Raw genomic sequence first — 23752 nt, 5'->3', positions numbered from 1 at the left:
GACCAACCGATTAGAAAACTAAGATCAGACAGCAAAGGTAAAAAAAAAAAGAAATAAATTACTTTTTACTGATTGGCACATGTAATCTTTGGTAATGTGCAAGAGTAGCACTTTCTCTATGCTGATTTCACAATGTACGAGATCAACATGGAGGAAGTGGAAACCCACGGGCCTGCACAGAGGAGGCAGCAGAATGGACTTCAGTGCCAATAGCAGCAATCAGCGCCTCCCCAATAGCCATGCGGCAGCAGTGACAGTGGCAGCAGAGGAATGAGAGAGGCTCCGAGGTTGCTGGCAAAAGAAAGAGAGGGGGTTTGCCTTTAGTGTGCGCCTGCCTGAGGGTGTGTCTGTGTATGAGAATGTATGGGTGTCTTCCTGGGGTTTGTATGTGTGAGAATAGGTGCCGGCCTGTGTGTGGTGTATGTGTGTGTGAGAATGAATTGGTGCCTGCCTGGGGGTCTGTGTGTGTGAGAATGAATGTGTGCATGCCTGAGGGAGTGGTGTGAAATTGAATGGAAGCCTGCCTGGGGGTCAGTTTCAGTGTGTGAGAATGACTGGGAGCTTGCCTGGGTGTGTGTGTTTGTGTGTATGTGAGGGAGCCAGACAGAGTATGTATGAGAAAATCCAGGGGAGTAAGAGTTTGTGTGGGGGTGTGTGTGTGGAGGGAGAGAGAGTGTCTTAGAGCTTGAGAGTGTGTCAGTGTCTGTGAGAGCGAGAGGTTATGGTGGGTATAAGAGCATGAATGTGTATGTATGTGACAGTATATGTGTGAGAGAGAATGGAAATGTGAGTATGTGTGAGAGAGAGAGGATAACCTCCTAATCCTTGACAATATCAGGGTGACTGGAAATCAAGAGCTCCCACGTATGGACAGCAGGGGCTTTTTAAAATCCTTATTAGTTTTAATTATTGGGTGTTATTTGATATATGTGCTGTTTTGAAATATTTTATTGGTGTTTAGGAAATTGTAAAAAATGTATATGATTTTAATGAATAGAAATTCTATTTATCAGTAGTTTTAAAATATTCTTTTATTAGTATGGTTTACTATTATAACTGATGCTTTATGTTTCTTGATTTTATTTGTTTTATGAGGAATGGTGGTTCTGTTTTTCCATTATTAATACACAGAGTCTGGCTTCTTGGGGTTTCCATTTCAGGTTTTGTCTAATTTGTGCTCCTTTATTTTGTATTCTGTATTTGGTGAGGGTCTGTCTCTGCTCTGTGTGTGTGACCATGATGAGAAATTCACTAGCATAGGGATCTATAGCAATCGGGTTTGTTTTGTTTCCTCAGTAGGTGGTGTATTGGTATTCTAGGACCCAGTATAATATTTACCCTTGCTTTTTCACAGGTAGGGTTATTGTTGTTTGAGTCCTTGGTGTTATTACTGTTATGTTATGATGGGATTGCAGTATAGATTTTGAGTGTCTTTTTTTTTTGCGAGGTTTTATTTTCGTTCACAATGTGCCTGGCGGTGGAAGGTGTTTGTGCTGCTGTTACTGTGAGGTGACACCAGAATTTGAAAACATCTTTAGTATGATGTGCTGTAAGGGAAACATCCAAGCTCCATTGTTTGGGGGAATTTCAGTGGATGCACAGAGTTACAGAACTGGAGGTGCAGGATTTATATTGACATTCTGTCCCTTCCTATAAATTCCAGACTTCACTCTCATAGCCATATAGAATTAGTTGAATGAGGCTATCAAATAATTTTATAGTGTGAAACTGGCCAGCTTTTTAAAATTACGCAGAAGACCCTTTGGACTTTCTTATTATCACCAATTATGTATATATTTAAGGAAACATACATAAATTGTCGAAATACATTTTGTTCGTTTAACCTTTAACCTCTGGTTTGCTAGTAGACTGAATTACTGTGTCCCGAAATTATGTTTGTCTAAAAAGTGTGTCACCAACATGAAAAGTTTGGAAAGCTCTGTTCTAGAGGAACCCCCTGGGATGGTCTCATAAACCCCTGGAGGTCCATGACCCAAGGTTGAGAACCACTATATTAGACCATTTTTCTTTACAAAACTGTTCAAGCTCTGTCACGTTTCTTGTGGAGCACTGATGGACAGCAATCTTCAAATCAGGCCACAGACTTTCGATTAGACTGAGGTCAGGGCTCTGAATGAGACACTCCACAACATTTACCTATTTGTTCCTTAGTTACTCCAGTGTAGCTTTGGCTGTTTGCAGGGCCGGTGGAACCACTAGGCGAGCTAGGCCTGTACCTAGGGCGCCCAGACTTAGGGGGCGCCGCGGCAGGCAGCAGAATTTTGAAAGGGCAAAAAGTGCCCTGAGAAACAGCTGGAACAGAGCTATGAGACGTTGCAGCATGGTTGTTTTAGCCCCTGTGGCATTATAATCCTCACTTACCTGATCTCCCAAGTATTCAACATCCAGAACTAGTTGCAGCCTTATTTTATGGTCATCATTATTTCCTCCATTTGTTCCAATGCTGTTGGAAGTGACTGTTTTACGTTCACGAGCTTGTTTCAGCCGCTTCAGGCTTTCCTCCATTTTCTTCACAGAATTCAGTATGTCAGAAATGGTTTCATAGTACCTGAGTCACAAAAGAAATAACGGTGGGTTTTCTTTTGTATAATATTTGCAGAATTCCCCACTCTTCTTTATAGTAGTTCCAAGCAAACACCCTAGGTCCTACAAACTCTAGTCCAATATTAAAACTACCAAACCATTAGACAAAATTGCATTTCTTGATTGGCCAAGGTGCTAGGGTGAACTTTCATGTGTTACCTATGGCTTCAGTGGAGACAGGCTAGTGGGCAGTAAGAGCAATGGCATGCTAATGTTTTCAGAGGACAATTTTTATAAGCTATTTATCCAGGTAAATTGGATAATTGAAAATGCCCATTCCATACTACTGCTACTATTTTTATAGTGCTCATAGACATATGCATTGCTGTACACATAAGAAGTCCCTGTTCTTAGCAGCTTACAATCTAGTCAAGACAAACATACAGGCCAAATGAGACTTTGGAATTTAATTTATTAAAACAAACAAGGCTGTAATTAGGAGAATGATGAGTTAAGATTGAAAAGCAGCCTCAAAAAGGTGAGTTTTTGTCTAAATTTGAATAAGGCTAGAGAGGAAGCATGATGTACCAATATAGAAAATGTATTCCAAGGATATGGCACAGTAAAATAGAAAGCACAGAGTTGGGAGTTGGCAATGGAGAAGGGCATAGTGAGCAGAATTCATAAATAAGACAACAGAGACACAGGCCGATACAGTAAGGACGCGTAAGAAAGAGTGCGGCAGTGCCAGGCACACCCTCGTTTGCCGCACACACAGTTTGGATCACATACCACTCGATACAGTATTCAAAAGAAATGCAAGCCGCGTCCAAAGTGGGTCCATGAAGCGGTAGGCGTGCGCAATCCATTTTACTGTATAGAGCGCTATACAGCGCCTATACAGTATCCTGGGTGCGCTGGTACCTGTCATTTGAAATGTCATTTGAAATGTCATTCCACCAGGAAAGTGGATGGTCCTCCTACAGACCCCACTGCCTTGAGCGCCCGGCGCCAGAAAGCCCCAGCAGCCGGCGATCGACGGCAGGGAGCGCAACAAAGCACCTGTGCGCGCAGCTCCGATTTTCCGCCTCCTTCGGACGGGCAAGAGAGAGACGAAATTTCATGGGCAAACTTTCCCCCAGCTCCCACTCACCTGCCCTGGCCGCGGCCACGCAAGCCCCCAGCAGCAGCAGCAGAAGGGCGTCCATGGGTGCTGGTCTCCCGCTGAAAGCTCCGGAGCAGCCTCAGTCCTCTCTCCCCTCCTCCTGAGGTGCGCACCGCGGCTCCCTTGCCTCCCGGGGGCAGCCGGCAGCAAGAGCGGCTTCAGCAGCCCGGGGCGGATTGGGAGCTCCCTATGCGAGGCTTCCAGCAGCCCCTGCCGGCGAAGGTGCATGAACGCACGCCTGTATGCCCAATTTGGGCGCTCAAGGCAGCAAAGGTGCATGAACGCATGCCGTGACCTGAGCGCCAGGCTGGACGTCCGACGTCACCTTCCCTGCCTTGAGTGCCCAAATTGGACGTACAGGCGGGCGCTCACGGCAGCGGGAAGGTGTTCTGTTTTGGTGCTGTGTTTCAGGCCGAGTGTGTGAGCGAGCCGAAGTCTGGGCTGTAGGCGCCCGGCTGCGGGGAGGGCTGCAGCCCGCCGGCCGGGCTCTGCACCTCCAGCCAGGGCCCCGCCGCCGCCTGGCCGTGCATGTCTCACCGTTCGCCGTCTCCCCCGACAGACCCGAGTGGAAGCCCGACTTGTATCAGGACTCGTAGGGGTGCGCCATGCCCACGCATGGTACAGGCCCTCGGCCGCCAAGCTGTGCACCTTGGAGATGAAGGCCAACTGGCCTGCGACGAGGAGGTGGAGGAGGAGGAGGCGGCAGCGGCCACCCCGCCGCCCGCCGCGTTGGAGAAGAGGCCGCCGTAGTCGCTGTTGAAGGCCGACGACGTAGGCAAGGTGAAGGCCAGGCAGAAGGCGCTGTTGGCGGCGCCTGCCGCACCCCCGGCCAGTCCACTGGAGGCCCGGCTGCTGGCCACAGAGAAGCCCCCCAAGCTGGAGCCCAGGTTGCAGCTGGATGTGGAGCGTTTCCAGGGGACGTCCATGACCTTGGACGTCCAGCCGGGCGCTCAGGTCATGGCGTGTGTTCATGCGCCTTCGCTGCCTTGAGCACCCAAATTGGGCATACAGGGGTGCGTTCATGCTTGAGCGCCCGCCTGTATGCCCAATTTAGGCGCTCAAGGCAGCGAAGGCGCATGAACACACGCCATGACCTTGGACGTGCGTTCATGCATCTTTGCCGGCGGGGGCTGCTGGAAGCCGCCTCGCATGGGGAGCGCCCAATCCGGGCTGCTGAAGCCGCTCTCGCCGCCGGTTACATGGCTACTTGATTGTCCATATTGTCCATATGGATTTGCAATATTGGTCATATTAGCCATTCCTCAAACACAAGGAGAGCTTTCAATATGGCGCTCAACTCTAAAAGTTTTTTGTTACAATGCTAGTCTTCTATAGTTCAAGCCTCCTGAAAGCATATTGTATTAAGATGGGCTCCCCAAGAATGAAAACTTTGGCCACAAAAAAGATTTGGGCTATCAAAGTAGACAACGAATGAATGGTGTTACAATCCTGTCCGCAGACCCCATCCCGCGGACTGGCTCTCCACCTACCGCCATCGCAGCCCAGACCACTTGCGAGCTGCGCCTCCCTCTGTCTTCACGGCCTTGCTGCTGCTTTCCTCCTGCACGGCTGGAGCCGCGCCGCTGCCTCCATCTCCACGGGAAGTCCCTGCCGGGATTCCCTCCTGCGGTGCGAGCCGCCACTGTCGGGCCTCCATCCTCATGGTGTGGATGCCGCATGCTGCCTGGCTCCTCTTTGCAGCAGGAGCCGCCTCCGGCCTACCTCTTCACCTCCTTGCAGCAGGCTGCCGCTGCAGGCTTAGCTCCGCCCTCCATCCTCCGGGGTCCCTCTAGGCGCGGGCACGCACCTCTCCACCTCATTTAAAGGACAAGAAGCAGGAAGCCCCTTCGGCCCTCTGGATGACGTCCTATTGGCACTTCCTGGATCTGCCCTAAATAAAGGCCCTGCTTCAGTTCCTCAGGGCCTTCGAATGGAGTTACAAGCTCCAGGGAGTTACATCTGCTCCATGGAGTTCCATCTGATTCCAGAGTTCCATCGTGTTCCATTTTGCTGCTCCTGACCAGATTACTTGTTCTTCATGTTCCACTGAGCTCATGGCCTCAGCAAATTGTGATGGACAGCAGGTTTGTGAGCCCTTTGTGCTCTGAGATAGTTGATGCAGCCTCGAGGGTGAACCCACGAGACCTTTGCTGGAAGCTGGAGAACATGCCCTGTAGCGGGACAGTCTGGAGCTTCACCTTTACCAGCTGCCTCCCATGCAGGTTGACCCCTTGGGTTCTGATGGCTTGCAGAACTTAGGCAGATTCCTAAGGAAATGAACATAACTAAAGTCCAGAAACACACCAGAGTCAGGGCAAGCAGCAGACTAATAGTCAGAGACAGGGCAAGGTCGGGGCAGGCAGCTAGCAATAGTAGTCAGGTCCAGGCAAGGGGTCAGATTAGGTGGCAGGCAATCATGATCATCTCAAGGCAGCAGGCAATCATGGTCAGGTCCAAGCAAGAGGTCAAGAAACGGAGAGACAGGCCAAGATACTAGACAAGATGGATAAGATAAGGTGAGGCTAGATAAGATAGGCTGGATGAGGAAAGCTGGAGAAGGCAAGGCTGGACGAAGCAACGCTGGAGAAGACAAAGCAGGATGAGGCAAGGCTGGACGAAGCAAAGGAATACAGAACAGCAGGAACCAGAAACGCAGGACATCAGGAACTAGAGCAACATGCACTGCAAGGCACGAGACCCGTTGCTGAGGCAGCGTTTAGGAGAGAGAACTGGGCTTAAAAGCAGGACAGTGCTGATGTAATCGGGAATCACCTCACAAGAGTGTTCCCGCTGCGGGACCTTTAATCTGCGTTCAGCAGGATGCATACGTGCCTAATGATGCTCAAGTATGGGCAGCTTGGCAGTGATGTCTCAACTGAGAAGATGAGTTTGTTTGCATCAGAAGCTGTCTGGGGTGAGTGCTGCATCTTGTGAGGCCTTCCTGCAAGCCGCAAATTCTAACATCAGGTCTCTGATATGCCAATTATATCAATCTTCATCCAGTGCTATACTCTCTAACACGTCCATCTTATTTTTTAGATTTCTAGCATTTGTATACACACAATTCCAAGTAAGTTTTTTGTTTGCATTAACAGGGGTAATTTGGATTTCTTTCTGCTCTGTCTGCTCTTTAGTTAAAGGCACCTGGTCCACTTTAGCATTTATTGCAATCCCTACTTTCTCTGTTATATTAATATCCTTCAAAGATACATCATTCCAAATCATATGCATTTGAGCAGCTGTCTGCTTTCTCCCATCATCTTAGTTTAAAAGCTGCTTTATCTCCTTTTTAAAGGAACGTGCCAGCAGCCTGGATCCACTCTGGTAAAGGTGGAGCCCATCCTTTTAAAAAGGCCCTCCTTCCACAAAATAATGCCCAGTTCCTAACAAACCTAAAACCCTCTTCCCTGCACCATCTTCTCATCCACGGATTGAGACTGACTCTAGAGCCCTGCCTGCCCATGGGGTCCTGCAAGTGGAATGAAGAGCATTTCTAAGTATTCTTTCCTGGAGGTTTTGGATTTCAACTTTCTATCTAAAATCCTAAATTTGGCTTCTATAACCTCCCTCCTGCACTTTCCTATATTCGGGTCGATACAGTAAAAATGCGAGAGAGCGGGCAAATGCCCACTCTCCTGTGCACGCGATACAGTATCTAAATTTATTTAAATTAGGCCCGGCGGTAAAAAGAGGCGCTAGGGACACTAGCGCATCCCTAGCTCCTTTTTTTTGACGGAAGCGGCGGCTATCAGCGGGTTTGACAGCCGACGCTCAATCTTGCCGGCATCGGTTCTCGAGCCCGCTGACAGCCACGGGCTCGGAAACTTTTCTGTGCACTTTCCCGGTGCTGGCAGAAATTAGCACCTACCTTTAGGTAGGCGCTAGTTTCTGAAAGCAAAATGTGTGGCTTGGCTGCACATTTTGCTTACTGAATCGCGCGGGAATACCTAATAGGGTCATCAACATGCATTTACATGTTGCGGGCGCTATTAGGTTCAGGGTGGGGGGGTTGGACACGCGTTTTGGACATGCTATTACCCCTTACTGAATAAGGAGTAAAACTAGCGTGCCAAAAGCCGGTAACAGTGCGCTCCATTGGAGCGCACTGTACTGTATCGGCCCGAATGTTGGTACCCACATTCACCAAAACAGCTGGCTCCACCCCAGCACTATCTAAAATCTTAGCAATGTGACATGTGAGATCTGCCACCTTCGCTTCAGATAGGCAGGTAACCAAGTGATCCTCCCATCTACCTGTGACCCAAGCATATAAACTTACATACTTAACTCAATGCTAGCTCCCCACTCCCCATGTCTTTCAACTGAAATTTCAACCCCTTTCCTACAATTACCTTCCATAATCAGTCCTAAGCATGCCCAGAATGTGTACAAGTTTTCTAACAATTAGAACAGCTCCAAAAGTAGTGAAGCCATTTTCCAAAATATTTACTTCCCCAAGCTTATTGAAATTTGGGTTTTAACTATGGTCACTTCATGCAGATTGCCACAGTGCCTTCTTGGATGCCTGATGTTTAACTGCTGCTTTGTGCAGGTTACACAATGCATTCTTGGAAGCCTGTTGCAGTTATACCATTGCTGTTAAAATTGTAATCATTACTCCATGCAGGTGTCACTATTTTATTCTTACAGTACCTCTTCACTTTTCACAAGTAAGTATACTTTGTGTTTACCCCATGCATTAAAACATTTTTTAGCTTCCAATAACCCTTCTGGAAGGGCATTCCTGGCACATACCACTCTTTTCATGAAAAATATAATTCCTAATGCTGTTTCCAACTCTGCCGCCTTGGAATTTCATATCACAAGGCCTAGTTCAACAAATTTATTTCTATCTTCTCAAAGGCCCTATCATATGATGGTAAACACAAGAATAGATGCCTTTGTCTTTTCCAGATGTTTATTAGAGTTAAGTTTAGGAATGTCATCAAGCAACAAATAACTGCATTTTAACTTGTAATCCACCATTCAGTGTGCAATCTCTACTCGTATCTCTATCTACGAGTAGAGATTGCACACTGAATGGTGGATTACAAGTTAAAATGCAGTTATTTGTTGCTTGATGACATTCCTAAACTTAACTCAAGACTTTGGATTGCTTAAGCCCCTGAGGCAGCGGCTGTTGAGCTGCGAAACTCGGCCTGAGTGGGGCATTTTTACATATACGACTCTACTCTAATAAACATTTGGAAAAGACAAAGGCATCTATTCTTGTGTTTACCTGACGGCTATTATAGATCGCCTACCTCTGTTTTCTTGGACCTATCATATGATGGGACAGCACATGGGATAAGACCCATCTTCAAGAACAGGGGTGGGCAATTCCAGTCCTCGAGGGCCACAAACTTGTCGAGGTTTTAGGATATCCTAATGAATATGCATGACATAGATTTGCATACAACTGAGGCAGAGTGCATGCAAATCTCTCTCATGCATATTCATTAGGGATATCCTGAAAACCAGACTGGTTTGTGGCCCTCGAGGACCGGAACTGCCCACCCCTGCTCAAGAACAATAGATAGATATGATAAATAGATAAATAGATAACATTTGAAAACCTACTAAGGAAACATTAGTTACTATGAAATACTGAAATTTGAAATGTGCTAAACATGAAAATAATTCAGATGGTATCAAAACAAAATATAGTATATATAAACACACTGTACCACAGCTTTCTTACTCAGAATATTAAATCTTAGTGTTTACACCTGCTATGGGGAAGGGGGAGGCAGGCTAGACAGAAGGCAATTGCATGGGGTTGAGGAGGTTAAGGGTCCCCCTATCCCTACCCCAACATAAAAATAAAAAAAAACAAAAGAGAATGTGAATACTAAATCTGCCTCAAAAAATCTTTTCCTTAGCTGAAAACAATACAAGACTGGAACTATTCTTCAAACACAGGACATTCTGTTCAGTTTCATTTTATTTAACTTACTTCTGAGTGCTCTCAGAAAGAGCCCCTTTCAGCCATCCTTGTATGATGGATTGTTTCAGGATATCCTTGTACTCATTTTGAAGATGATATAAGGGTTTCAGAGCATTATCAACATAAGGTAGAGCTTTAGTTGGCACCTCCTGGTTAAAAGAAAATAAAACATTCAGACATTACAGATTTATTACTCACTTTATCACTATAAGTGCTCAAGGCAAGGCAAAACACCAAAACAAGAACAAATATACATAATCAAGTAGAATCAACATATAATATATAAAAACACTAAAAACAAAGAAACCCATAAGAAATGTATAGTTAAATTGATCATAAAAACAAATTAAATATCAATCAACTAATATAAAACATAATATCAATGACCAAAATACATTAAAACAAAATATCTTAGACAATACATGTTACTATGCTATAGGGCTTGCTATAGGGCATTAATAAGCATCAAGCTGCAGACTGAATTCTGCCCTTTTTCCCCCTCCCTAAGGGAACAAGCAGTACACAGAAATTAACACTTATTTTACCTTATATATGCGATCCGATCAGCCTAGGCACTCACACTCAATTGTCTCAGAGGAGAGATTTATTGAAAGGCATTAAGTTACCAAAACAAACACTAACAACTTAGTGATCTTAGAAACTTATAATGAGTACTTAAGCAAAGAATGCACTCATAGGGGTAGATTTTAAAAGGAGCGCGTGTGACGTACTTGTGCACGCACAACCTGGCGCACGCACATGTACGCCCGATTTTCGAACCAAGACTGATATTGGAAGGGATGCGCTGATTATATCACTCAATATGAATGCTGCATTTGATTACATCAACTATAATATTTTATTACATCATTTACATGACCTTGACTGTGAAGGAATTGTCCAATACTTGACTAATCTGGCATTCACAGTTACATGTAGAATCAAGCTGAATCAGCACTCAGGTCCCGGTGCTATTGCTGAGGATGCCGAGCCTGGCCCTGCCCCTCCATGGGTGTCATGACGAAGCTCGATGTGCCCTGAAAGTGGAAGGTCTACAGGAATTGATTAGCACTGTTGCATTTTATTCTAGCCAGAGAAAGCTGCATCAAGCACTTAACTTGACTTGCATAACCAGCATTAGGAATAGGTTCCTAGACTGAAAAGCTAAACTCTCTGTTGCCATTATTGAGGATGCCAAACCTGGCCCTGCCCCCTCCATGGATGATGCAACCAAGCCCGATGTGCCTAGATAAAGTGGAAAATCTACAAGCTAGTTCCCACCTAAGGGTATGCTCCTTTAAATGCTTATTCAAGTGAGATTGCAAGTTACTATACAGGTTATTTAATGTTCATAACTAGTTCTCTGTGAGTGGAGTAATTCATGAATAATCTATTGCCTGTTGGTTTTGAATATTTGGTACAGGGCTTAATGATGTATGGGAAGACTGGAAGAAATAGCAAGTTGAAGAAGGTTTTATCCCAACAGTCAGGCCGATACAGTACAGGGCGCTCCGATGGAGTGCACTGTTAGCCTGCATTTGGACGCGCTAGCTTTACCCCTTATTCAGTAACGGGAAATAGCGCGTTGAAAACGCACGTCCAACCCCCCCGAGACTAATAGTGCCCGTAACATACAAATGCAATTTGATGGCCCTATTAGTCATTCCCACGTGATACAGAAAGCCAAGCCGCACATTTTACTTTCAGAAATTAGCGCTTACCCAAAGGTAGGCGCTAATTTCTGCCGGCACCGGGAAAGTGCACAGAAAAGCAGTAAAAACTGCTTTTCTGTGCACTCTCCGACTTAATATCATGGCGATATTAAGTCGGAGGTCCCGAAAGTTAAAAAAAAGTTTAAATAAATAAATAAATACATTTGAAATCTGCCCACGGCTCGCAGGTTGAAGACCGGATGCTCAATTTTGATGGCGTCCGGTTTCCGAACCCGTGGCTGTCAGTGGGCTAGAGAACCAATGCCGGCAAAATTGAGCGTCGGCTGTCAAACCCGCTGACAGCCGCCGCTCCTGTCCAAAAAGAGGCGCTAGGGACGCACTAGTGTCCCTAGAGCCTGTTTTTACTGTCGGCCCTAATTTAAATATTTTAGTTTACTGAATCGTGTGCACAGGACACTGGCCTGTGCTTGCCCACTCTCCCGCGAACTTTACTGTATCGGCCTGAGTATTAGGAATGGGTCATTATAACACTTTCCATAATATTGTTAAGCATCAATTTTTTTTGTAACAGGAAGCAAATTTTACTTTACCCAAAGATGGTATCTACACAATGTGTTAAAATATTGTAAAAAGAAATAATATATAACAATTGGATATATAAATGCATGGTCTGTCATGAATAAAGGCTCTGTTATATTTGTTATGGTAGTAGAGAGAAATTTAGATGTTCTCTGTATAATGGAATCATGGCACAATGATGCAAATTATGATGAATGTAAATAAAACATATCCACTAGGCTATACATATGATCATTATTCCAGGATTGAAAGGAGAAGCTGGTGTTGTAATAGTGCATTGGTTAAGTTTAGCCCTTTCATGTTACAATTATAATTCTTACTCTGGTTGTGAGGAATTGGTTTTAAAAATTGTTTCTTGATCTCTGTGTAATTTATTTCCCTCGTGGGAAGTCATGGAATTATTAGCAGGGCTCTATCTCACATTGAAAGACTTGAAAGTGATTTTGTTGAAGGGATGAGTCCCTTCAACAATATGTAAATGAGTTACTGCCTGTGATGCTGCTTTGCCTGCTGCTTGTCCTGACTCAGCCTGCATCATCTCTGCTTGTACTCCTGTCCCAAGGGCACCACCAGGAAAAGCCCTGCCTGCCACTAGAACCTGTGGGCTCAATCCAAAGGGAAGGTAGCCGGTCAGGAATAAGACCCTACACTGTCCAGTTCTTGTGTCCTGTGCTGTTTCTGCCAGCGGATTATCTTTAACCAGCTTGCACTGATGTGACAGCATGTTCCATGGTATTCAAAATAGCTGACACAGTCAAAGAAGCTCAGCATTGGCTGGAACACCATAAGCATATCCACCATGATGCTGATAGAAAGAAGGTATATAAGGATGCTTTGGCATTTTATAAGAAACTATTTAGGTCAGGACATTTCATTAATAGGCTGCAGAAGCATTTGAATCACATGTAGGAACTATTCCAAATTATGAAAGAACTAGAACAATGGATGGAACAATATGTCCCTTAGAATGTGAGTTTATAGTACAATATTTCTCTAATAAGGTACAAAAAGGCCACCTTTCCAGCTAGTGATAACTCATCGATTTGGGTAATTGGAACAGTACTGCAGCAATTTGATTCATTTTTGTCAAATAGAACACAACAGGTGAAAGGGGGTGATAATTTCTCACAGGTGTTATCAATCTCCTCCTGGAGAGGGAGGAGTTAGCAATCTGTTATCAATCTGCTGCTCGGAGTTAGCAATCTGTTAGAATCTGCTCCCCAGAAGGGCGGAGTTAGCATCTGTAATAATCACTCCGCCAAGGGGAGGAGTTGGCAATCTGTTATAAGTCCGCCAGGGAGTTAGCAATCTGTTATGGATCACCCTGCTAAGGGGAAGAGCTAACAATTATAATACTCCATAGGCGGAGTTAACGATCTGTGATGGGTTGGCTTCCCACAGAATGGCAGTCTGTATAATACTGCTCTAGGAGTGTAAGGAATGAACACTTAATGTAAATTGGTGAATCCCTGGGCCAATGGCAGATGACAGTGCCCCCAGGAGGATATCCTGAGAGGGACCACTGGCTAGGCTGGAGTATGGAGACAAACACAGATAGTTCTTTATTAGACAGGAAGTAGAACCACCAGAGATGGCAGTAGTGAGCTGATGTGCCCAGCAGGGCTGAAGTCCCTCAGATACTGGAATTGCGGTCTCTGGGATGCTGAGCGGTAGAGAGAGACTATAGGTAGTGAGTAGACAGGGTATGCTGGATACATAACCAGTAGTAGATGATACACTCACAATTGTAGATATCTGTAATGGCTTCTATGCAACAGAGAGTCTTCAGTATATTCAGGAACAGGAGCCGGAGGCGAGTACTGGTTCCTATATGCAGTCTGGAATGAGAACTCACAATATCTGTGTATGAAATGGCTTCTGGAATAGAAGAGAGTCTTGGAGGGTTTTAGGAACATAGGCCCTCGTGGAACGAGTACCGGTTCCTATCTGCAATCTATAATATTAATTCACAAGATATAGGTATGTGATAGCTTCTGAGATAGAAGAGAGTTGAGAAGAGTTTTAGGAACATGGGCCCTCGTGAAGCGAGTACCGATTCCTATCTGTAATAGAACTCATAGTGTTCACGTCTGCGATCGCGTCCAGGTAATCAGGAGTCTTCTGAGCATTCAGGGACGTAGGCCCTCGAGAAGCGAGTACCGGATCCCATCTTACATTCTTAAATCAAGAAGAGAGAGCGGGGCCCCCGAGGAGCCTCCACAAACTTACCCCTTGGTAAGTTTGTGGAGGCAGAGAAGTGGAGAAAGAATTCCCCTTGCTAACTCGATTCGTAGTTGCAAGCAAAGACCTTTTAAGTTGGAAGCGGATGACGTCACTACGGGGGGGGGGGGACGGGACACCCCCCGAGGTTCGTGCCCTTGCTGGTACAAACTGTGGAGCGCACGCACACCCTTACGTCATCAGGACATGGCGGATCCGCAGCGTCAGGCCAGCCCGGGGATTCCAGGGAGAAGCAGCGAGGAGAAGCCGTGACAGCATCTGTCCGTCAGACCCGAAGGGAGTCGCCACTAAGGTAGAGAGGGTGGAGTGAGGGCGAGAACAGGCACGAACACAACAACAGGTGATGAAAGTTGCAGTTTTCATCGCCTCTAATTCAAACTAGAAACATTGTACATTCCATTGATTTTACAAAATATGTTCCATTTTGTTTGACCACTTTCTAAAATGCATTCCACCAATCCAAAATTTGTGGATTGCTGGAATACAAGATGTCTAAGCAAATAAATAAATAAATAGATAGATAGATAAACAAATATATAAATAGATGACCATTTGATACAGGATTTCCAGAGCAACACCAGCTAGTTTAATATAGTTTCAAAAGCCTCCAGTAAAAATCAGAGAAAGCAAAACAAGAACCCAAGATAGTTATTTTCTAAAACTTTATTCTGACTCACCAGGAAGCAAATCATATTCAGTACAGCAAAGAATTTGCCTAAAAAGTGGTGCAGAGCTTAATTACACAGTTGCTGTTACTTTGAAGCAACCAGAACATGAAAACAAGTTGTGTTTTGCTGTATCAGAAGGCATTTCTGCTGCATCCAACCAGTTTCGGGACTTGGTTTTGATGGCCAACAATGTTGAAAATTCTGCTTTACATAGGTAGATTATGGCAAACAGGATGAGGGACTGCATAACTCTCTACAGGCTGCAAACCAAAGATGCCTGCATTCAAATCCCGCTGACACTTCTTGTGACCATAGATAAGGTAATTTCATTCTCCACTGCACCAGGTACAAATTTAGAGGGATACTTACTGTCCTGCAATAAGGGTTTAATGTGCAAAAACAGTTTATTACATGATATAACCATATCATGGTGATATTTTTCCTAAAAATCCACCACTATGAAAATGAGTTGCTTTACACGTGTTTTGCATGCATAATTTTTTCAAATGCATGTAAAGCAGCTCATATCTATCTAATTCTATACAAATAAAATAATATACCGTATTTTTCGCACTATAAGGACGCACCTAGGATTTAGAGGAGGAAAATAAGAAAAAAAAAATTCTGTCCCCATGACGGGCTCTGTACGGAGCTCCCCCTGGTGGCCGTCCGTGGGATATTTTTTCGGTTTTGTTTTTTATAGTAAGGCAGAGAACATCCACATAAATCACTGAACTATACCATGAACTAAAAAAAGTAAACATTTGTATCATGTGTCCTCTATCTCAGGCAGTATATTACCCTCATGAGTTTCTAATATATCTAAACAAATGACAAGGAAATGGCCTGTACTAACTTTGATGCCATGTATCGTCTTCTGCCGGCACAGCTTGAGCTCCCTGCCTGTCTGCTGTTCTCGGGGTGCATCTTACTGCGAAGCTCGGCATGGCGCAGGTCAAACATCAGCTGTTTTAACTGCGTGCGCTACGGAGGCCCCTCCAGTTCAAACAGCTCCCTGCCGGTCTGCTGTTCCTGGGGTGCCGCCGACCTTCCCTGTGGCACCCCGGGAACAGCAGACCGGCAGGGAGCTGTTTGAACTGGAGGGGCCTCCGTAGCGCACGCAGTTAAACAGCTGATGTTTGACCTGCGCCATGCCGAGCTTCGCAGTAAGATGCACCCCGAGAACAGCAGACCAGCAGGGAGCTCAAGCTCTGCCGGCAGAAGACGATACATGGCATCAAAGAACAGTAGCTGTATCATCTTCTGCAAGGTGGCCAATAGCCCTCCTGCTCCCTGACCAGAGATTCAGTTTGGCAATGCAGTCATGTAAGTATTGCACTATAAAGAGCTGATGAGTTGTGATGAGGGTGTTGAGCATCAAGCTCTGGAAGACCTTCTTTCCTAAACAGTCCAACAACCTGGGTCTTTCCCTGGGAAGGGGCTATTGGAGAAAATTCTTCTCTTTTTCGCTCATGTTAACACCAACTTCATTACCACAGGCTGGTGCAGCAGTTGGTCTATGCCAAAACCAGGAGTTTGCTGAACACTGTATTTTAGTTTAAATTTTCTGGCTATTGCGGCACTGGAGGTTGGACTATCCCACATTCTTATTTGTAAATCTCAGAGAATTTGTTTAACTGGGAGCACTGCTGGTTCAGACGGAGTTTCCAGAATCTAGAGTAGCCTGAAGACCTCAGTGCAAGTTGCTTTACCCAGCTTGTTCAGGAACGTGGAGTATGAAAAGTCTTCTGGTGGAGGTAGGTCAGGTAAGGGGTTTGAAGGGATCCTGGTAGAACTTTCTTCTGAACAGAGTGAAGAGGAGAAGGCAACCTACAACCACAATGAAGAGGATGGCAATTAGGGTGGAGACCTCAGTTGTCTCGGAGGGGAAATCTCTCGGGGCCCATTCCTATTGGCGGTGCCCCGTGCACCAACCTCGGAAAGCTGGCTGGGCTCCTCCAGATACAGGGAAGTCCTGCCTGATAGAGGCAGACTATTTGCCACCGTTGGATTTCTGATAGGAATTCCTGAAATGTAGAAATGGGAGAGACTCCTTCTTTAGGGAACAAATCAGACATCCTAGACAGAAGAGGTTAAAGCATGCAGTCTTTGTCGCAGGCTGCTAACGAGGTAAAGAAAGACCACCAATTTAGCCACATGGTCCTGAAGATACTAAAAGTTTTATTGTATCTTTGTCCAATATAGTCTTATTAACTTATAATATTCTTTACTGATTTTTACTATGCTTGATAGATAAAATAGATGCTATTTTAAATTATAATGAAAATAAAAGATAAGTAAATAAACTTGCTCAAGATTGTACAGTTAGAATGTTTGGCTCCATGGACATGAAAAAGGATAATTGTAATTGGTAGAAAATAGATATAATGTTGTGTGATCCTTTCTTATCAGTAACAAAACATTGTGCTTCTAGATGAATTATAATTAGAACTTAGGCCATGCTGACTTTTTCTAATAATGACATAAGATGTTGAAGTAAAATGCAGAAGTGAAACTGAGATTGGTCAATCTGAATCATGACCCTTTATATTTGTGTCGTATAGGTAATTATAACTAGGACAGGTCATGTTGAACTGTTAATTGATCATGATCTAAGATATATATTGCTAACTCATGCAGACTCTGTGTTCGAGAATGTATATAAGTCTGACTGTATGTACTGGATTTTGGGAACACCTACTGACGGTTTGCTCCAAGTAAGGTTTTCTGCATGTAGCTACATTAGAAAATAAAAGTGGTAACATTGTACTGCAAGAGATTGGTTGATATTTTTGTCAGGTAAATTAGAGAGAAATCATAAAAATCTCCACAATTATGGTGCTTGAAACCCTAAGCCAACAAAATACTTAAGGTCAGTCTGTTTTAATTATATTTTTACCACCACCTTATTGTGCTTGCTTGGAACAGATAAGCAATTTTTCCTCTGTAATCTAATGTTGCTATGGGTAAAAGGAGGGGGTGGGTGGATAAAATAAGAATTACAATAAGTAGTTTCTCTTGTTCATTTGTATGTTTGGTGTATTGTGTGTCCTGTTATTATCTTGTTATTGTGTATTTTTCTTAAGGTGGAATCAATTCCTAAGCATCTTCTTTTCATGGTTGTTTTTCTACTTGATTTGCACAGATGTGACCCATGTGATTTAATTTTTTCTCTCTCCTCCCTTCTGGCACTCTTTTCATGTGGTTTGACTGGTCTCTGCCATTCCACAAGGAAGATGTGTGAAATTAGAGGTTTCATGAGGTTTTTTTTTTTATTTTGGTTTATTTTGTTTCTTGGATTCTAGAAAAAGGGGTCAGATGTAGATCAGCAATCCCTTCATAATAGCTATTATCTTTTGACTTGGTTTGAGCTCATAAAATACATTTGATTTGATTTGCAAGTATTTGAAACTCACGGGCATGATATAATCTTGATTTTGAAATGGTGTACTATAATTTTAATTCACTAGTTGAAGTCTGGTGTTTAGGTGGACTACACACCAGACTTCATCCAGTCCATTAATTAAAGTCCATTAATTGGACAGAAGTCCAATTTTTGGGCAAGCTTAAAGCTTTCCTAATAAAGCCAGTTGAAGACCAGTTCTTTCCCTGGACTAAATTAATCATTTGAAGTCTGGTTCTTAGGGTAGGTTTTTGAAAACTTTAAAAAAAAAAAAAGTTTTCTTAAAACAGACAAAAAAAGTAAGAAAATTTTAAAAAAGAAGAAAAAAATATAACAGAGAAAATTAGAGTTTAAGAGGGGACCGAAATGACAGGGAGTGAGAGAGAAATTCACTTTGGTTGGGCAAAGTCCATAAGGTATATTGTGAGAGTGAGATTTTTTTTTTGTGAGTAAAATTAAGAAAGAGACACAAGTCTGATTTTCAGTTTTAAAGATGGAAGAAAGAATCAGTGCATTCCTGATGCAACTGCCTGATGCACCTGCTCCCTATGGGGGTCATTTTCAAAGGAGTTACGCATGTAAATGTGACATACTATCGTAGCAATTTTCAAAAGCTATTTACTCGAGTAAAGTGCACTTACTTGAGTAAATCCTATGGACAATTCAATGGCATATATTGTAGCAATTTTGAAAAGCCCACTTACTTGAGTAAAGTGTATTTACTCGAGCAAAAACCAGTTTTGCTCGAGTAAATGCTTTTTAAAATCTACCCATATAAGTGGAATAACAATCAAGAATTGAATGAAAATGTTTTGAAAAAATGTCATATTACTAAAACATAAGAACATAAGAAATTGCCATGCTGGGTCAGACCAAGGACCACAATTAAGAACTTGCCATACTGGGTCAGACCAAGGGTCCATCAAGCCCAGCATCCTGTTTCCAAGAGAGGCCAAACCAGGCCACAAGAACCTGGCAAGTACCCAAAAACTAAATCTATCCCATGCTACTGATGCTAGTAATAGCGGTGGTTATTATCTAAGTCAACTTAATTAATAGCAGGTAATGGACTTCTCCTCCAAGAACTTATCCAATCCTTTTTTAAACACAGCTATACTAACTGCACTAACCACATCTTCTGGCAACAAATACCAAAGTTTAATTGTGCGTTGAGTGAAAAAGAATTTTCTCCGATTAGTTTTAAATGTGCCCCATGCTAACTTCATGGAGTGCCCCCTAGTCTTTCTACTATCTGAAAGAGTAAAAAACCGATTCATATCTACCCGTTCTAGACCTCTCATGATTTTAAACACCCCTATCATATCCCCCCCCCTCAGCCGTCTCTTCTCCAAGCTGAAAAGTCCTAACCTCTTTAGTCTTTCCTCATAGGTTTGTATAATCCGCACCCCTGTTTTCTGTAAACCGACATGATGTGAACGAGTTCATGAATGCCGGTATAAAAAAAACCTTAAATAAATAAAATAAATAAATAAATAGGGGAGCTGTTCCATTCCCCTTATCATTTTGGTAGCCCTTCTCTGTACCTTCTCCATTGCAATTATATCTTTTTTGAGATGCGGCGACCAGAATTGTACACAGTATAGAAAGTGCGGTCTCACCATGGAGCGATACAGAGGCATTATGACATTTTCCGTTTTATTCACCATTCCCTTTCTAATAATTCCCAACATTCTGTTTGCTTTTTTGACTGCCGCAGCACACTGAACCGACTATTTCAATGTGTTATCCACTATGGCGCCTAGATCTCTTTCTTGAGTAGTAGCACCTAATATGGAACCTAACATTGTGTAACTATAGCATGAGTTATTTTTCCCTATATGCATCACCTTGCACTTGTCCACATTAAATTTCATCTGCCATTTTGATGCCCAATTTTCCAGCCTCACAAGGTCTTCCTGCAATTTATCACAATCTGCTTGTGATTTAACTACTCTGAACAATTTTGTATCATCTGCAAATTTGATTACCTCACTTGTCGTATTTCTTTCCAGATCATTTATAAATATATTGAAAAGTAAGGGTCCCAATACAGATCCCTGAGGCACTCCACTGCCCACACCCTTCCACTGAGAAAATTGTCCATTTAATCCTACTCTCTGTTTCCTGTCTTTTAGCCAATTTGCAATCCATGAAAGGACATCGCCACCTATCCCATGACTTTTTATTTTTCCTAGAAGCCTCTCATGAGGAACTTTGTCAAATGCCTTCTGAAAATCCAAGTACACTACATCTACAGGTTCACCTTTATCCACATGTTTATTAACTCCTTCAAAAAAGTGAAGCAGATTTATGAGGCAAGACTTGCCTTGGGTAAAGCCATACTGACTTTGTTCCATTAAAACATGTCTTTCTATATGTTCTGTGATTTTGATATTTAGAATACTTTCCACTATTTTTCCTGGCACTGAAGTCAGGCTAACCGGTCTGTAGTTCAGGGATCGCCCCTGGAGCCCTTTTTAAATATGGGGGTTACATTAGCTATCCTTCAGTCTTCAGGAAAAATGGATGATTTTAATGACAGGTTACAAATTTTTACTAATAGGTCTGAAATTTCATTTTTTAGTTCCTTCAGAACTCTGGGGTGTATACCATCAGGTCCACGTGATTTACTACTCTTAAGTTTGTCAGTCAGACCTACCACATCTTCTAGGTTCACCGTGATTTGGTTCAGCCCATCTGAAGCATTACCCATGAAAACCTTCTCCAGTATGGGTACCTCCCCAACATTCTCTTCAGTAAACACCGAAGAAAAATCATTTAATCTTTCCAAGGTGACCTTATCTTCTCTAAGTGCCCCTTTAATCTCTCGATCATCTAACGGTCCAACTGACTCCCTCACAGGCTTTCTGCTTCGGATATATTTAAAAAAGTTTCTACGGCCAACTTCTTTTCAAATTCTCTCTTAGCCTGTCTTATCAATGTCTTACATTTAACTTGCCAACGTTTATGCATTATCCTATTTTCTTCTGTTGGATCCTTCTTCCAATTTTTGAATGAAGAGCTTTTGGCTAAAATAGCTTCTTTCACCTCCCCTTTTAACCATGCCGGTAATCGTTTTGCCTTCTTTCCCCTTTCTTAATGTGTGGAATACATCTGGATTGTGCTTCTAGGATGTTTTGTTTTTTTTTTTTTAACAATGACCACGCCTCTTGCACACTTTTTACTTTTGTAGCTGCTCCTTTTAGTTTTTTCTAACTATTTTTCTCATTTTATCAAAGTTTCCCTTTTGAAAGTTTAGCACGAGAGCCGTGGATTTGCTTACTGTCCCCCTTCCGGTCATTAAATCAAATTTGATCATATTATGATCACTATTGCCAAGCGGCCCCACAACCGTTACCTCTCTCACCAAATCCTGTTCTCCACCGAGAATTAGATCTAAAATTGCTTCCTCTCTCGTCAGTTCCTGAACCAATTGATACATAAAGCTATTGTTTATTCCATCCAGGAATATCTCTCTAGCGTGTCCAGATGATACATTTACCCAATCAATACTGGGGTAATTGAAGTCTCCCATTATTACCACACTACCAATTTGGTTAGCTTCCCTAATTTCTCTCAGCATTTCACTGTCAGTCTCACCATCTTGACCAGGTGGACGGTAGTATACTCCTATCACTATAGTCTTCCCAAACACACAAGGGATTTCTACCCATAAAGATTCAATTGTGCATTTAGTCTCGTGCAGGATGTTTATCCTGTTGGACTCTATGCCATCCCGGACATAAAGCACCACACCGCCTCCCAGGTGCTCCTCTCTTTCATTGCGATATAGTTTGTACCCTGGTATAGCACTGTCCCATTGGTTGTCCTCTTTCCACCATGTCTCTGAGATGCCAATTAAGTCTATGTCATCATTCACTGCTATACATTCTAATTCTCCCATCTTACTTCTTAGACTTCTGGCACTAGCATACAAACATTTCAAAGTTTGTTTTTTGTTTGTATTTTAAGAACATAAGAACATAAGAAAATGCCATACTGGGTCAGACCAAGGGTCCATCAAGCCCAGCATCCTGTTTCCAACAGTGGCCAATCCAGGCCATAAGAACCTGACAAGTACCCAAAAACTAAGTCTATTCCATGTAACCATTGCTAATGGCAGTGGCTATTCTCTAAGTGAACCTAATAGCAGGTAATGGACTTCTCCTCCAAGAACTTATCCAATCCTTTTTTAAACACAGCTATACTACCTGCACGAACCACATTCTCTGGCAACAAATTCCAGAGTTTAATTGTGCGTTGAGTAAAAAAGAACTTTCTCCGATTAGTTTTAAATGTGCCCCATGCTAACTTCATGGAGTGTCCCCTAGTCCTTCTACTATCTGAAAGAGTAAATAACCGATTCACATCTACCCGTTCTAGACCTCTCATGATTTTAAACACCTCTATCATATCCCCCCTCAGTCGTCTCTTCTCCAAGCTGAAAAGTCCTAATCTCTTTAGTCTTTCCTCATAGGGGAGTTTTTCCATTCCCCTTATCATTTTGGTAGCCCTTCTCTGTACCTTCTCCATCGCAATTATATCTTTTTTGAGATGCGGCGACCAGAATTGTACACAGTATTCAAGGTGCGGTCTCACCATGGAGCGATACAGAGGCATTATGACATTTTCCGTTTTATTCATCATTCCTTTTCTAATAATTCCCAACATTCTGTTTGCTTTTTTGACTGCCGCAGCACACTGAACCGACGATTTCAATGTGTTATCCACTATGACACCTAGATCTCTTTCTTGGGTTGTAGCACCTAATATGGAACCCAACATCGTGTAATTATAGCATGGGTTATTTTTCCCTATATGCATCACCTTGCACTTTTCCACATTAAATTTCATCTGCTTTTTAACTGATAGGGATAAGTTAGAATTTTTTTTAGCTCAGGTGAGTTTTTAGTTACAGGCACTTGGACTACTTTTCTTATTATTGGAACCTCACTGTTGGGATGCCCTATTTCTAATGCATCATTAGTATCCTTTGAAGATACCTCTCTCCGAACCATGCGCTGCTGAGCGACTGTCAGTTTTATTACCCAATCACCAAGATCATCCCATGCTACTGATGCAATTAATAGCAGTGGCTATTCCCTAAGTAAACTTGATTAATAGTCGTTAATGGATTTCTCCTCCAAGAACTTATCCAACCTTTTTTGAACCCAGCTACACTAACTGCACTAACCACATTCTCTGTCAACAAATTCCAGAGCTTTAGTGTGCGTTGAGTGAAAAAGAACTTTCTCTGATTACTCTTAAATGTGCTACTTGCTAACTTCATGGAATGCTCCCTAGTCCTTCTATTATTCGAAAGTGTAAATAACCGATTCACGTCTACTCATTCAAGACCTCTCATGATCTTAAAGGCCTCTAACATATCCCCCCCCCCCCTCAGCCGTCTCTTCTCCAAGCTGAACAGCCCTAACCTCTTCAGCCTTTCCTCATAGGGGAGCTGTTCCATCCCCTTTATCATGTTGGTTGCCCTTCTCTGTACCTTCTCCATCGCAACTATATCTTTTTTGA

The 23752-nt window shown here is 43.2% G+C and overlaps 1 protein-coding gene across 1 annotated transcript in view; it reads right to left on the bottom strand.

Moving 5' to 3' along the window:
* The window catches only part of COG2 (component of oligomeric golgi complex 2), a 237479-nt gene that overhangs the window by 5678 nt on the left and 208049 nt on the right, over positions 1–23752 (bottom strand). Inside the window, exons 16-17 of the mRNA XM_029594187.1 lie at positions 9666–9805; positions 2383–2569 (exon numbers count right to left, since the gene is read on the bottom strand). Coding sequence (XP_029450047.1) covers positions 2383–2569; positions 9666–9805 — 327 coding nt within the window. The remainder of the gene's footprint in view (positions 1–2382; positions 2570–9665; positions 9806–23752) is intronic.

The sequence above is a fragment of the Rhinatrema bivittatum genome, chromosome 3 (genome assembly GCF_901001135.1).
Source record: "Rhinatrema bivittatum chromosome 3, aRhiBiv1.1, whole genome shotgun sequence".
NCBI lineage: Eukaryota > Metazoa > Chordata > Amphibia > Gymnophiona > Rhinatrematidae > Rhinatrema > Rhinatrema bivittatum.
Note: the sequence above shows the minus strand (reverse complement) of the source record. Positions and strands in the feature narration are given on the sequence as shown.